Source organism: Balaenoptera physalus, assembly GCF_965194825.1.
Source record: "Balaenoptera physalus genome assembly, chromosome: 14".
Taxonomy (NCBI): Eukaryota; Metazoa; Chordata; class Mammalia; order Artiodactyla; family Balaenopteridae; genus Balaenoptera; species Balaenoptera physalus.
Window position 1 is genome coordinate 11,878,044 of NC_138893.1, and position 14,451 is coordinate 11,892,494.

Consider the following 14,451-nt stretch of genomic DNA (forward strand, 5'->3'; position numbering starts at 1 on the left):
GAAAATGCCCACGGAGAGTTATTTCCCAACACTGAAGAACTGACGTGTCTTAATTCTGCTGATGCTGTGTGTATGGTGGGGTGAGTGGGCACAAGTGGAGGCTTATCTCTGTTTGACGGGCAGTCCATAGCCCCTGTTTGGCTTTTTCTGGCACCACCTGAGTCGGGGCATTGGGGTGCCTTGTTAAAGCCTAGCGAGGGTAGAAGTCTAGGCTCCCCACTCTGTCTTTGCTGCCATGAATGAGGTGGGGCGACAGTTTTTTTCTGTGGTGTCTCATTGGTGTGTCTTTCTTGGACCCTGAGTTCCATAGCTGGTATGCTTTCATGGCTCCACTTTTCACTCTTCTTGTGTTTATCTTACACATAATGTGCAGAGTTGAATTAATGGGAGGAGTAGGGAAAGCACCTCTACTCCATCTTTCGAGTTGCAGAATTCTAAGTTTACTTTGACTTGCCAAGAGGCTAGATCTTTTTTATTTTTAATTTTATTGAAGTATAGTTGATTTACAATGTTGTGTTAATTTCTGCTGTACAGCAAAGTGATTCATATATATATATATGTGTATATATATATGTGCATATATATATATTCTTTTACATATTCTTTTCCATTATGGTTTATCACAGGATATTGAATATAGTTCCCTGTGCTATACAGTAGGGCCTTGTTGTTTATCCATGCTATATATACTAGCTTGCATCTGCTAATCCCAAACTCCCACTCCTTCCTTCCCCATCCCCCAACCTCCTTGGCAACCACAGGTCTGTTCTCTATGTCTGTGAGGTCTGTTTTGTAGATGAGTTCATTTGTGTCCTATTTTAGATTCCATATATAAGTGATATCATATGGTATTTGTCTTTCTCTTTCTGATTTACTTCACTTAGTATGATCATCTCTAGGTCCATCCATGTTGCTGCAAATGGCATTATTTCATTCTTTTTTTACGGCTGAGTAATATTCCATTGTATACGTGTACCCCATCTTCTTTATCCATTCCTCTGTTGATGGACATTTAGGTTGCTTCCATGTCTTGGCTATTGTGACTAGTGCTGCTATGAACACAGGGTTGCATGTACCTTTTTGAATTATAGTTTTGTCTGGATATATGAAGAGGCTAGATCTTAATTATTCCCACCACAAAAAAAAGAAATGGTAATTATGTGATGTGATAGAAGTTCCAACCATCGCTACAATTGCAATCAAATTGCGACATATAAATGTATCAGATCAACACGCTGTACACCTTAAACTTACACAAGGTTATATGTCAAACATATTTCAATTAAAAAAAAAAAGGTGGAGAAGGGAAGGCAAAGCTGGCAATGAGGGAAATGAAACTTAAATAGTGAGACTGATTGCCCAAGGCCCCCATGGAGCCTGCAAAGAATTCACATTGTCTTAGGATTCTGCCTCATTTTGAATTAAGTCACTCTTGTCATTGTGAAAGTGTCAGACCTTCTCAGTAGGTGGTGGGACAGCCTAAATTTGAGGAGAGAAGGTCACATCAAAGGTTTTGAGGAAGCGAGCTGCTAAATGGATTCTATCCATGTTTAAGAAATCAAACTTATGGTTAATGCTCTATTTAATCAGAAGCCAACACTGAGGACAGGTCACGAGGGGAGCGATTCAGCATCTCAAAACCCTTCGACTGCCTTTAGCATCTCCCTTACATTTAACCTTTCAGCTTACTTATATCCACAGCACAAGCATATCTTCCACCCAGGCTTTGTCTGCCCATTGGTCCTAAAAGGCCTCTCTGGGTTTTGATAATTCTGATGAGATTTGCCCCCCACTTTAGGCCCCTTTGGCTTGAGTCAGGAGCAGAGTTAAGGGAAGGTGGTCTGACAGCCCCATTTCTATATCTCTGAGCTGCAGAAATAATCTGCAGTGACCGGGCAATGTTTGGAGTCCCCTCCGTTGGCCCACAAAGTGGGTTCACAGCGTCCAGGGTTAGCCCCCAGGTTTCCAGAAGCATGAGGAGTGGAGGTTACAGGCTGACCTTATCAAACACCCTTTGGCAGATGCCACAGCCATTCCAAGTTCTTGCTCTAGAAAGGAAACATTGTGGTTTTAGAAGCTGACAGATGGAAACATAAGCCTTCCTTTCTGCTGCATCTGGAGTTCTTTTTTGAAATGTTAAGACAGTGACAATAAATGTTCTTTGAATGCTTTACGGAATAGTGTCCCAGCGTTCTGGGGGCAGAGGCAGAGGGTGCTGGTGACAGGTAGGGACAGGGTATAGGAATCTCACAGAAGCTGCTGCAGTTGGGAAGCAATCATACTCTCTGTTCCATTGCAGCCACTCAGTTTTAGACTGAATAATAGAATTTGAGCTTCCTGTTATACCAAAGAAAGAGCGTAAGTTTTTTGCTTTTACCAAAGGAAGACTTACACTGAAATAGGTTAATAAACCTACTTTAAGGATATCCCGTGACATTTTGTTTGTTTTCTCCTGGAAAGACTCTTATTGTAAAGAGAAGAATGAATGGTACAGATGTCAGAGAGCTGCTTGGAAAAATCGAATAATGCCTCGCTTGAAGAAAAAAAGGTGACAGTTTTTTAAATTCAGTTTCCAGGAGGCAGTTGAGCTGGAAGATCTAAAAAGTCAAATTCTGCTTCTTCAGCCTCGAGATGGCCCCATCATCACTGATGCAAAAGGAAAGCAGCTCTTAGGCAAAATATTGCTCCGCTGTAAACCATCAGCCCAAGCCAAAGCCACACACATTCTACCTCTGTTGATTAAACTACCTTGTGTTTTTTGGAACATCTTTACCTATACAGCTAAGGACACTGACTTATCTCACGGAAATATTGTGGGCATTAACGATCATAAAAGGTATGTGAAGTGCTCACCCTAAGGAGACCTAGCTCTGAAGCCATTTTTCAGGTTCTCATACAGCGAACATTCCATTCTACTATGCAATGCGATGAGACTCTCGTTTCAATTGTAATTTGGGTAACAAACAATTCTTCACTTGCTTGTGTTTTTTCATCAGCCAAGGGCAAGTCAAGTTCGATAGGGAGGGAGACCCTTCATGTCCATCAGAAAACTTGACTCTCTTTGCTGATGTCATTAATTGTACTGGGTACCACACATTTCCTTGCTTTTCTGCTTTTGTTTTTGCTTCCTAAATTATAATTATTTTATAGCTAAAAATCGAATACTTATGAAGTGCTTTGAGATGGTAATGCCTGGAAAATAATTATAGAAAAAAATGTAATATCAGAATGAGGACAATGAAATACTGACGGTGATGGGTACAGAAAAAAACAAACAAAAAGCCTCCTACTTTATTTTTAACCCTACCCTCCTTTGCTTCTGCATTTCTTCCTACAGCTGCACCTTCCTGACACCTACGTGCTCCAACCAGACGTGCCTCCCTTCCCCTGTGAGGACTAAGGTCTTTCCAGACCTAGAAGGGTAAAAGTTCCTAGCTCTTTCCCTTCGCAAATAGAAAGTCGAATCCACTCATCTCTATGAAAACTACTCTTACAAAGATGTTCAATTACAGTCTTAACCTGCGTTGACTAAAGAAAAACACACAACCTAAAAGTTGCGAGTTACGTTTTATTTGGGGACCTTACTGAGGACTATAGCCCAGGAGACAGCCTCTCAGATCGCGCTGAGGAACTGTCCAAAGAGGGAAGGGAGGAGCCTGGATATCTAGTTTTTGCTGAAAAACAAACAGACAAACATGTAGTTGAACATCAAAAGATGACTGCTAATCACAAAAAACAGACATCTCCAGTTAATGATTTTAGTGCTTTTCTATATATAGGAAGATGCAAGAGTCTGGGCTCATTGAAATTACTCCTTTGATTTAAAAAAAAATTTATTTTATATTGAAGTATAGTTGATTAACAATGTTGTGTTCGTTTCAGGTGTACAGCAAAGTGATTCAGTTATACATATACAAGTTCTTTTATTCTTTTTCATGTTCTTTGCCCATTTAGGTTCTTACAGAGCATTGAGCAGAGTTCCCTGTGCTCTACAGTAGGTCCTTGTTGGTTATCTATTTTAAATATAATAGTGTGTATATAGGCATCTTAACTATCTAGGGCCAGTATCCTGCTTTTCTCCATCCTGAATCCCCTCAGGGTGCACAGTCGGGGGGCAGCTGCAGTGGCTGATAGCTTGATGAAGGGCAACATTTGTTTTGTTTTATAAATTTATTTATTTTATTTTTTTATTTTTGGCTGCGTTAGGTCTTCATTGCTCTGCGTGGGCTTTCTCTAGTTGCGGCGAGTGGGGGCTACTCTTCCTTGGGTGCGCGGGCTTCTCATTGCGGTGGCTTCTCTTGTTGCGGAGCACAGGCTCTAGGCGTGTGGGCTCAGTAGTTGCGGCACGTGGGCTCAGTAGTTGTGGCTCGTGGGCTCTAGAGTGCAGGCTCAGTAGTTGTGGCGCATGGGTTTAGTTGCTCCGCGGCATGTGGGATCTTCCCACACGAGGGCTGGAACCCATGTCCCCTGCATTGGCAGGCGGATTCTTAACCACTGTGCCACCAGGGAAGTCCCAACATTTGTTATTTACTAGGATGGCAGCAACATTTTTTTGTCCACACTTGCCTCTCTTCCCACTTAATTCCTACACCCTTCCAGCAGGGCTTTCTGCTTTCCTGGAGAAGCAACCTTCTTGTGTTTTTGGAAACCGTGAGCATTTGAGGAGCGTCCCCAGCAGCTCTGAGCCAGCAGAGGGGATGGCTCTGAGGCCGAGGCTCTCACACTGTTAGTTTCAGGCTCAAGGTGATTTAACGGACCTTGAATCTGCCCTGGGTGCATTCAGCTCCCAGTAACTCCCTTTCTTATTCAATACTGCCCACAGCCAGTGGGGATGTACACTCAGGCTGGATGTGCCTGAGCTCTGTCCTGGAGAGGAAGATGATTTGAGAAGCTCTGAGCAACGAAGCTGCTGGGAAGCCATCAAAGGCCTGCGTGAACTCGGCAGTGACCCAGCGTGGGGTGTCAGGGGGACAGGTAGCCCCTCACCAGGGAGGTGCGTCTTCTCCCGAGGAGCCCATCTGGCTCCCAGTGTGCTTTTATCCCCCAGTAGTTATTGGCACACAGAGTCCACGAAAGGAAGATGAGTGGAATAAATGAAGTTGTGTCTGTCCCCGCCTATTAATAGTAATGCTATTGGTTAGGGATGCCTGAGGCCTTCCCCGGGCACTGAGCCCACAGACGTTTCCCCGACCAGAGTCAAGGTTGTGGCTGGACCAGTCCCTGGGGTTTTTATTATGACTACAGGATGCATGTCCACAACAACCGTCAGGGAACTCTGAGGATCCAGATTTCTTACTCGCAGGTCCTGGAGGGTACACGGCACGCCCGGGGCCCACACGGTGAGGTCACGGGCAAAGAGAGTGTGGACCTGGGGTGCTGCCGTTGTTAGGATACAAGGGGGGGGTGTCTAGGATTTCATGGGTTCACTCTTCATTGGCTAATTTAAGACATAAGGGTGGGAATTAGGGTGCAGAAGGGAGAAATGGGGCCACGCAAGCGGTCCGTTATCTGGGTCACCCAGGGCTTCCTGATAGAGGGAAACTTCATGGGTCGGGGGGTGGCCTAATTCCTTATCTGGTTGTTGGGCTGGTAGCTATGTAGCTATGTCACAAGGCTGGCAGGGGCTTATTCAAGATGGATGGCTTTGGAAAGGGACGCCTTGGCCATCAGCAGCTCAATGTCAGTAGTTACGTTACAGAAGCACGGAGACGACTAGCAAAGCGAGAGAGAGGAGACCAGAAAAGAGTTACTGAAAGTTTAAATTTACGTCAAGAAAGAGTAGAGGATGGCCCTAATCAGAGCCTCCCACCGTTCCTTTTCTTTCACCTGAAACACAAAACCTGAATTATTGAAGTAGGCTAGTATAATAATACCAACCCCTCTGCCTTTCTGTGACTGTCCTGCCACCTCTTTGCCCTCAGGCCCGAACTGGCTCCGTTGTAGCTCTTGGACCCCCTGCATGTAGGCTTAGCCATGTTCCAAATTGTGCCCGATACCGGCCCTGGGCGGGGGGAGGAGGAACGACTGGGGCATGCCCAGCATTCTGTCACTCTTGCTTGCTGCCGGCTCTAACTGAGTTCTGACAGCAATGGCACCTGCCATACATTACAGCAACCTTTAAGAAAAGGGAACTTTCCAACACTGTTGGTGGGAATGTAAGCTGGTGCAGCCACTATGGAAAACAGTGCAGAGGTTCCTCAAAAAACTAAAAACAGTTGCCATATGATCCAGCAATCCCACTCCTGGGCATATATTTGGACGTAACTCTAATTCAAAAAGATACATGCACCCCTATGTCCATAGCAGCACTATTTACAATAGCCAAGACAGTGAAGCAACCTAAATGCCATAGACAGATGAATGGATAAAGAGGATGTGGTACACATATACAATGGAATATTACTCAGCCATAAAAAAGAATGAAATAATGCCATTTGTAGCAACCTGGATGGACCTAGAGATGATCATACTAAGTGAAGTAAGTAAGACAGAGAAAGACAAATAGCATATGATATCACTGGTGTGTGGAATCTAAAATAGGACACAAATGAACGCATCTATGAAACAGAAACAGACTCACAGACATAGAGAACAGACTTGTGGTTGCCAAGGGGGAGGGGGCTGGGGGAGGGAAGGATTGGGAGTTTGGGATTAGCAGATGCAAACTAGTATCTATAGGATGGATAAACAACAAGGTCCTACTGTATAGCACAGGGAACTATATTCAATATCCTGTGATAAACCATAATGGAAAAGAGTATGAAAAAGAATGTGTACAACTGAATCACTTTGCTGTACAGCAGAAATTAACACAACACTGTAAATCAATTATACTTCAATAAAAAAAACTAATAATTACAGTGACCCTTAAAATCTAGCTTGGTCACTGCTTAATGGCTGGAAATAGGCTTGGTCCCAGTTTTAAGGTCACACTGTCCTAAACTGCAATCATTACACCATGTACCAAGTTGGGAACACCTGCACAGAGGAAAGCTTTCATTATGCAATCGAGCACATGTGAAAAAGGACACTTTTCCCAAGAATGCAGCACTGTTTGAGGTAACAGTGTTTACACAGAGCATGAACAAAGTAACGCAGGAGTTTCAGGTAAATTATGCTGATGTCTTTGAGCATGTATGGATTCATTAGAAGGTTAAATACCTCATGGCTAATGGGCTCTGGGTTTCTAGCCACTGCTTAGAAATGGAAATTAAGTGCTGAGTTATATGATAGATGTATATATAATTATATATAAAATTATATATAAAAACACTCTCAAAACTCAAGTTTCTTCAACTAAAAATAAATAATATAGATACATAATTTATTTACAGAAGATGTAAGCAGTGGTCTCATCTTCACATGTCAATGACAGCGAGGCTATACATTCGTTACCGTGCTACCTCCTGTTGGAAAGTGAGATGCTTAGTCTAAGGGAATTTCCTAGACAGTGGAAATGATCACTTCAAAAGCAAGACTCTTAAAAACGAATTCTAATCATTTTGTATGGAAATACATTTTCTTTTATCTCCTTAAACAGAGCATATCAAACAGAGTTTAACATTGTTATGAAAATTGTGTAACTGAAATAACATCAATAAAAATACTGTGCCATCCCGGGAACTATTTGCCTCAGCCTGTGAAGGTTTTAGAGGGCAAGTCTCTTCTTCTTCATCTGGGTCTGTCCCTCATGTCAAGCTCCCAGAAGCCTGCTCTCCTTGGTGTACTTACCAGCAGTTAACACAAGGTTCTCAGCCGGGGTGGCAATACACGCAGATCCACAAACAACACACAGGCGGCCAAGCAAATTTTTATCCATGTGGAAAGTCCATTTTTGCCACAAATAGTTATACTTTTACAATCATATCGACCTGAGCATGTCCTGCCATTTGGCTTAGAATGGATACAACTTGCTGTGAATAACAGAGTTGTTGCGTTCCTGGAGCATCTGACAATTTTCCTCCTAAGTACACTAGAGGGGTCAGGAAGTAAACTCTTCTTCCCCGATGCGGAGCACAGGAGGCCAAGGGGATGGTGCAGGCACCGTGGATGCTTTTACAGGAACAGAGAAACTGCTAATTTAAAGCTGCCCAAGCAATTACATGGTCATTATTTCCATTGCGTCTTGAGACAATTTTTTTTTTGGACTGTGCCACCAAAAATTATAACATGGAAAGTCTGGGAACTATTGGGAAGCGGCACGCTCCTTTATTTTCTGTAGGTTGGGAAATCAGAGCAGTAATTTTTTGAGACCTGTGTGCAAAGTAAGTATAAGCTCTGAGGGAAGCCAAGAGGGGGCTTATTTATTAAATGTACTTGACTGCCAGGCTGGGAAAAATACTTAAAATCATCTTTATTTACTTCTGGGTTCATTATTGCATTTTAGAAAGCTGAGGTTGCCTGACAGCACATATTGGATAAGTGAGATGTTTGGAATATTGTCTTCAGCGAACAATCTCCTGTTTTGCCTCATACAGAAAGCTTGGATGTACCAAATTTTCATAAAGTAAAACTCTTGGAAAATAATCCATCACTACATGGAAAACTTTACATGTATTAAAGACACAGATCTGAAATCTTACTGGGCACAGCTGAAAAAGTAAATGGTAAATACTGTATTATTTCAATTTCAGCTTTCTAAGGAAGGGGTATTTCTAATTTTGCCCAGGATCTGTTTGACCATGTATGCATTTCTGAAACTACATCCCAAAAGGACTGACTGCCTTCCTGAATTGAGGATATCAGGATTCATCACAGCTCTCCTCAGCATGGAAGATTTAACAGCAAATCACCAAATGGATGCACGATGCCACGCAATTGGGAAATTCTGCTCACTGAATTCTGAGTAAGAGATAGATAATCCCATGATCGCCCTCCAATGCATGCTTGTGTCAATTTAAAATGAACTCTTTTCTGGAGCAAATATTAGCTGCTTTTAGTAAGAAGCCAGTGTGCTACTGATAATTTTAAAGGGTTAAAAACGTTTTGCATTGACCGTTTCAGTTACCGTGACATCTCAAGATTTGTAAATATCTCCTTATTCATTTCCTAAAAGGCATGTAAGGCTGGTCTGTAGGAAGTATGAGCATGACTGACTGACTTTTCTAGACATTCCTAAACATTTTTTCCTGAAGCCACTCATAAATGGGGAGTTATTTGGGCCAGACTTTATCTGTCCCATGGGTTTCTTTTTAAGATTCTTTTGGAGACGGCTCCAATGCCTTGGTCTGTAGTCCCTTTGATTTGGGGGAGGCTAATTCTTATTCTGAACTACCGTTCTCTCCTCACGTTGAGTGTATCTGCTGCTCCAAAACCAACATACCTACTGGACACGCCTGACTTTCAATTCACACACAATGAAGGACAATGATTTCTGCTGATTCTCTATCCTGAGGGCGTTCTGTGGGATTCTTAAGAACTCAACCTAGAAGACTCCTGCCCAGGACTTCCATCCTTCAGTTTATACACAGCTCACACTCCAAATCCTCTTTTTTTTTTTTTCCAGAATCTTCTTTAGTGTTCACTTTGACCTTCAACTTCACACTTGCTCACCTCCAACTAGAGGGTTCCAATGACAGTTCTGGCCCAGCCGCGCTGCCCAGACTCCCACTTCCTCATCCCGCCCCCAGGGGACCCTGCCTCTGTTCTCTGGCTGACACAGCTTCCCCTCCCTCAGGACCCCAGGGCAACATCTGTCCCTTGGCCAGTGACAAAAAGAAAGTCTGGAGAAGACACTCTCCCTTACATTTCATTTCTGACAGAGAGGCAAAACCTGCTCCAATTTTTGAACCTCATGCTTCGTATTAAAAAGAACAAAAACAATGTGAAGGGTATTAAGGTTTAGCATTTAGTTAAGGGTGTTCTCTGCGGATTCACAAAAGCTTTGCAAGTGAAGTATTACGTTCTCTTCTCAAATTCCTAACAGTGTCCTGTGTACAGCATTTAAATGTTGCCTTTATGGTTTCTACAAAGGAGTGCATACCTATTATCTACGTGGAGGAAAAACTTTCTTGATATATTAAAGCATACAATTGCAACCAACTAACATTTTTATTTATTCAACTTATAAATTAAAAAAACTCTCGGACTAATTTGACAGAATCTGTTCATTTGGAAAGTCTGTGTTCGGGTTCTCTGCTTTAGTACTAGGTGATAGCAAATCATAATGCACTTTCAAAACAAAATCTTAACTTTTTTTTCTTTTCTTTACAAAATCATATTCTTTGTTACTTGTTCACCTCCAGAGAAATGCTTACAAACATTTTAGACATTTGAGACCATACTACTGCAAGAGGGTAGAAACATTTATTGTAGCAGAATACTAAAGTAATTCACTCGTAAGTGTGTTATTCCCCTTATTTTATTGCAGCAACTTTTGATTCTTCAGTATAAAGAGAAATCAAAGGGGAAAATCTCTACAGTCTTGGGTTAAGAAGTGTGCTGGGATCTGGTGACCTAAACCGTATGTACAGGATATAAACATATTTATACTTTATATGTACACAGTTAATGGTTATCTAGTCATTATAAATAGTAGGTTTAACTTAGAGTCTACAAAAATAATGATTTTAGATGGGCACATGCAAACCAGTACACATAAACTTATTTGTAAAACACATCTCTATGCTTTTCTTTTTTTGCTTTTAAATATAAATGTTGCCATTTAACCATCAGCTAAATGATTTGAATGCAAATCCCAAAGTCCCCAATGAAAAGTATAAAATCTGCTTCTCTCCACAGAGACACCCTGCTTCGAGTGTTGTTCACCTATTAGTAAAGTCGAGATAATTTTGTCACATATGAATGACGGGTACAGACCCCATTTTCTCGGATTTCAGACAGTCCTCCAGAGTAAAAGCTTCCTTTGCTCCGTTATACAAAAAATATTGCAGACAGTAGATATTTGTGAAAATGTCACCTTGGCTTTTACATACTCATCAAAATGAACAAAGTGAAGCCTCCTCCCACTGCCCTGAGCCTGCACTCTGGGACAGCGCAGCAAAGCCCTAAGCCTACTGGGTCGCGGCACCGTCGGCAAAGGCCGGTGACTGGGGGTGCACAAAAGGCTCATTCTGTTTCTGGTCCTCCTTCACGCTGGCCGCTTGGTCCATGATGGAGGAGAAGGACATCTGGTCGTGCTCTATGATGTGCACTTGATCCTCTTCCTTGTCTTTCTTCACGCTGGCCGCTTGGTCCATGATGGAGGAGAAGGACATCTGGTCGTGCTCTATGATGTGCACTTGATCCTCTTCCTTGTCTTTCTTCACGTAGAACATTTTTCTGAACTTCTTCAGCTCGTGGAGCTCACAGAAGGTTTCCAGAACCACCAACATGGCAATAAGACCAAGAAGCAGGTAACCTGTGTGAGAGAAATGACAGCGTCTCAGGGCGATCAAGTCACGCACGACGCAGCCTATCTGCTGATGAATAAATCCACTGCCACTTCTATAATTTCTAGGGATGTTTTGAATTCCATGGCTCAAAGAGGGATGACCCAGAGAAAAATGGAGAATGACTTAACCTCCTAGACCTAAACAGACATTTCTCCAGAGAAGGCATACAGATGGCCAACAGGCACATGAAAAGATGCTCAATATCGCTAATTATTAGACAAATGCAAGTCAACACGACAATGCGGTACCACCTCACACCAGTCAGATGGCCATGATTAAAAAATCTACAGATAACAAATGCTGTAGAGGGTGTGGAGAAAAGTGACCCTCATACACTGTTGGTGGGAATGTAGATTGGTGCAGCCAGTATGGAAAACCAGTATGAAGGTTCCTCAAAAAACTAAAAATAGAGCTACATACGATCCTGCAATCCCACTCCTGGGCATATATCCAAAGAAAACTCTAATTTGAAAAGATGCATGCACCCCATGTTTATAGCAGAACTATTTACAATAGCCAAGACATGGAAGTAACCTAAATGTCCATCGACAGGTGAAAGGATAAAGAAGATGTGGTACATATATACAATGGAATATTACTCAGCTATAAAAAAGAATGAAATAATGCCATTTGCAGCAACAAGGATAGACCCAGAGATTATCAAACTAAGTGAAGTAAGTCAGAAAGAGAAAGACAAATACCATATGATGTCACTTATATGTGGAATCTTAAATATGACACAAATAAACTTATCTATGAAACACAGACAGACTCAGACACAGAGAAAAGACTTCTGGTTGCCAAGGGGGAGGGATGGATTAGGAGTTTGGGATTAGCAGATGCAAACTATTATATATAAGATGGATAAACAACAAGGTCCTACTGTATAGCACACAGGGAACTATATTCAACATCCTGTGTTAAACCATAATGGAAAAGAATATGAAAAAGAATGTATATCTGTATCGCTGACTCACTTTGCTCTACAGCAGAAATTAACAAAACATTGTAAATCAACTATACTTCAATAAAATAAATTAAAAAAAAAAAGAATGACTTAACCTTCTACAAACCTGGATGATTCAGAATCACATGGTGTGATTTTGGGAAAAAAAGAAGTTGGGGCTGATGAGGCATTGTTAAAGAGAGATAACACACTGTACTCACCCAAGGGCAACCTCCCCTCCACTGTATAATCAGTGCTTCTCAAAAAGCCAGTGACATTTCGGAAGAGTTTCTGATGTAGCAGGAGTGCTTGGAACAAAGCTTGCCATCCTTTTCAGCACTCAATGCTTTTAGCAGTAGAAATTACAGTTTAAGCTAGATGAAAATTCCCTTAAGAATGCACATGGAGGGACTTCCCTGGTGATGCAGTGGTTAAAAAAACTCCACGCTCCCAATGCAGGGGGCCCGGGTTCAGTCCCTGGTGAGGGAACTAGATCCCACATGCCGCAAACAAGAGATCGCATGCCACAACTAAGGAGCCCTCCTGCTGCAACTAAGACCCGGCGTAACCAAATAAATAAATAAATATTAAAAAAAAAAAAAAGGAATGGATGCAGATATTTACAAGGTCTTTGGGTGTGGTTATTTACACTTTCACTGAGACCCAGTAGCAAACTAAGCTTTCCATTATGTGACTAGTCATTTCTGGGGCACGTGGACCATTCATCAAATAATTTTATCAGTTTCTTATTCCAACATGAAAGATAACCTGTTGCTTCAGGTAAAGTGCTATTCCTTGGAATCCATGATAGGAAAACGGTAATTTTAAGTCAGTTCCAAGGTGTTTAAAATCAGTTTTCAGAAAAAATATTTTTTTCATCAGGGAAAGGAACAAAAACATGAAAATGAAAACTCGAAGAACAACAAAAATCCCAGTTTCATGACCCAAAATGGTAAAACGTTTGAGGAAGATTTTCAGAAAATAAATGAACCAGAGAAGCCAGAATCGGTAGCATAATAGGAACAAGGGGGCTGATTATGTCAAGAATGCAAAGTGACAGTTTTCTAGTATCTTTACAATTTGGTTATTAGGTTTTGGTAATAAGATAGCGTATTTTAGAAATAGCAATGACATTGTTAGTAGACTAATGGCAAATCTCCTCCTTTTCCTTTATCCATTATGTAGTCAAACTCTTGAGTGCTGACAAAAATACCCGTGATGTTTCAGACAGAAGCTGCGGGACTTTAGCCTATCCACAAACTAATATACCTTTGGAACGTTCATTTGCTCCACCTAGCACATGCACTATTCAGAGTGCCTAAAAAAACCACGATTCACATGGAAACAAGCCTTAAAACGTTCGGTAAGGATTTAGTACTCCATGAAAAATTGAGGAAATTAAACCGTTGGGCAAAATTTATGAGCAAACAATTAGCACAAGAGAAAAGTAGAGCTAGCCGCCATAATTAATTACAGAAAGAAATTCAACATCTCTTAAGTCATGAAAAAATTAAATTCCGATAAGGAGGTAAACATTTTACCCTAATGCAAGACAAGAAAGTCTTGCATTAGGTAATTCTGGTGATACTGTAAACTCATAAGGCCATTTGGAAAGCACTGGGTCAACATGATCTATGAGTCACCAAAGGGCACGTTCACTTTGGGTCACCCAGCCCACTTCCTGGAAAGATAACAAAGTAGAAAAACATGTAAACATACAAGAGTGTTTAGTGTAGTGTTATTTATAATGCCCCCCAACTGGAAGCAAGCTAAATATTTGATGGAGGGCTTCCCTGGTGGCACAGTGGTTAAGAATCTGCCTGCCAATGCGAGGGACACGGGTTCGAGCCCTGGTCTGGGAAGATCCCACATGCTGTGGAGCAACTAAGCCGGTGTGCCACAACTACTGAGCCTGAGCTCTAGAGCCCGCAAGCCACAACTACTGAGCCCGCGTGTCACAACTACTGAACCCTGTGCGCCTAGAGCCCGTGCTCCACAACAAGAGAAGCCACGACAATGAGAAGCCCATGCACCGCAACGAAGAGTAGGCCCCGCTCACGGCAACTAGAGAAAGCCCACGCGCAGCAACGAAGACCCAACGCAGCCAAAAAT

The 14,451-nt window shown here is 42.0% G+C and overlaps 1 protein-coding gene across 1 annotated transcript in view; it reads right to left on the reverse strand.

Annotated features, from left to right (window-relative positions):
- Positions 1–10,283: 10,283 nt before the first annotated feature.
- The window catches only part of KCNK1 (potassium two pore domain channel subfamily K member 1), a 46,488-nt gene continuing 42,320 nt past the window's right edge, over positions 10,284–14,451 (reverse strand). The window contains exon 3 of the mRNA XM_082423023.1: positions 10,284–11,359. Within this exon, the coding sequence (XP_082279149.1) occupies positions 11,013–11,359 (347 nt within the window). The 3' untranslated portion in view covers positions 10,284–11,012. The remainder of the gene's footprint in view (positions 11,360–14,451) is intronic.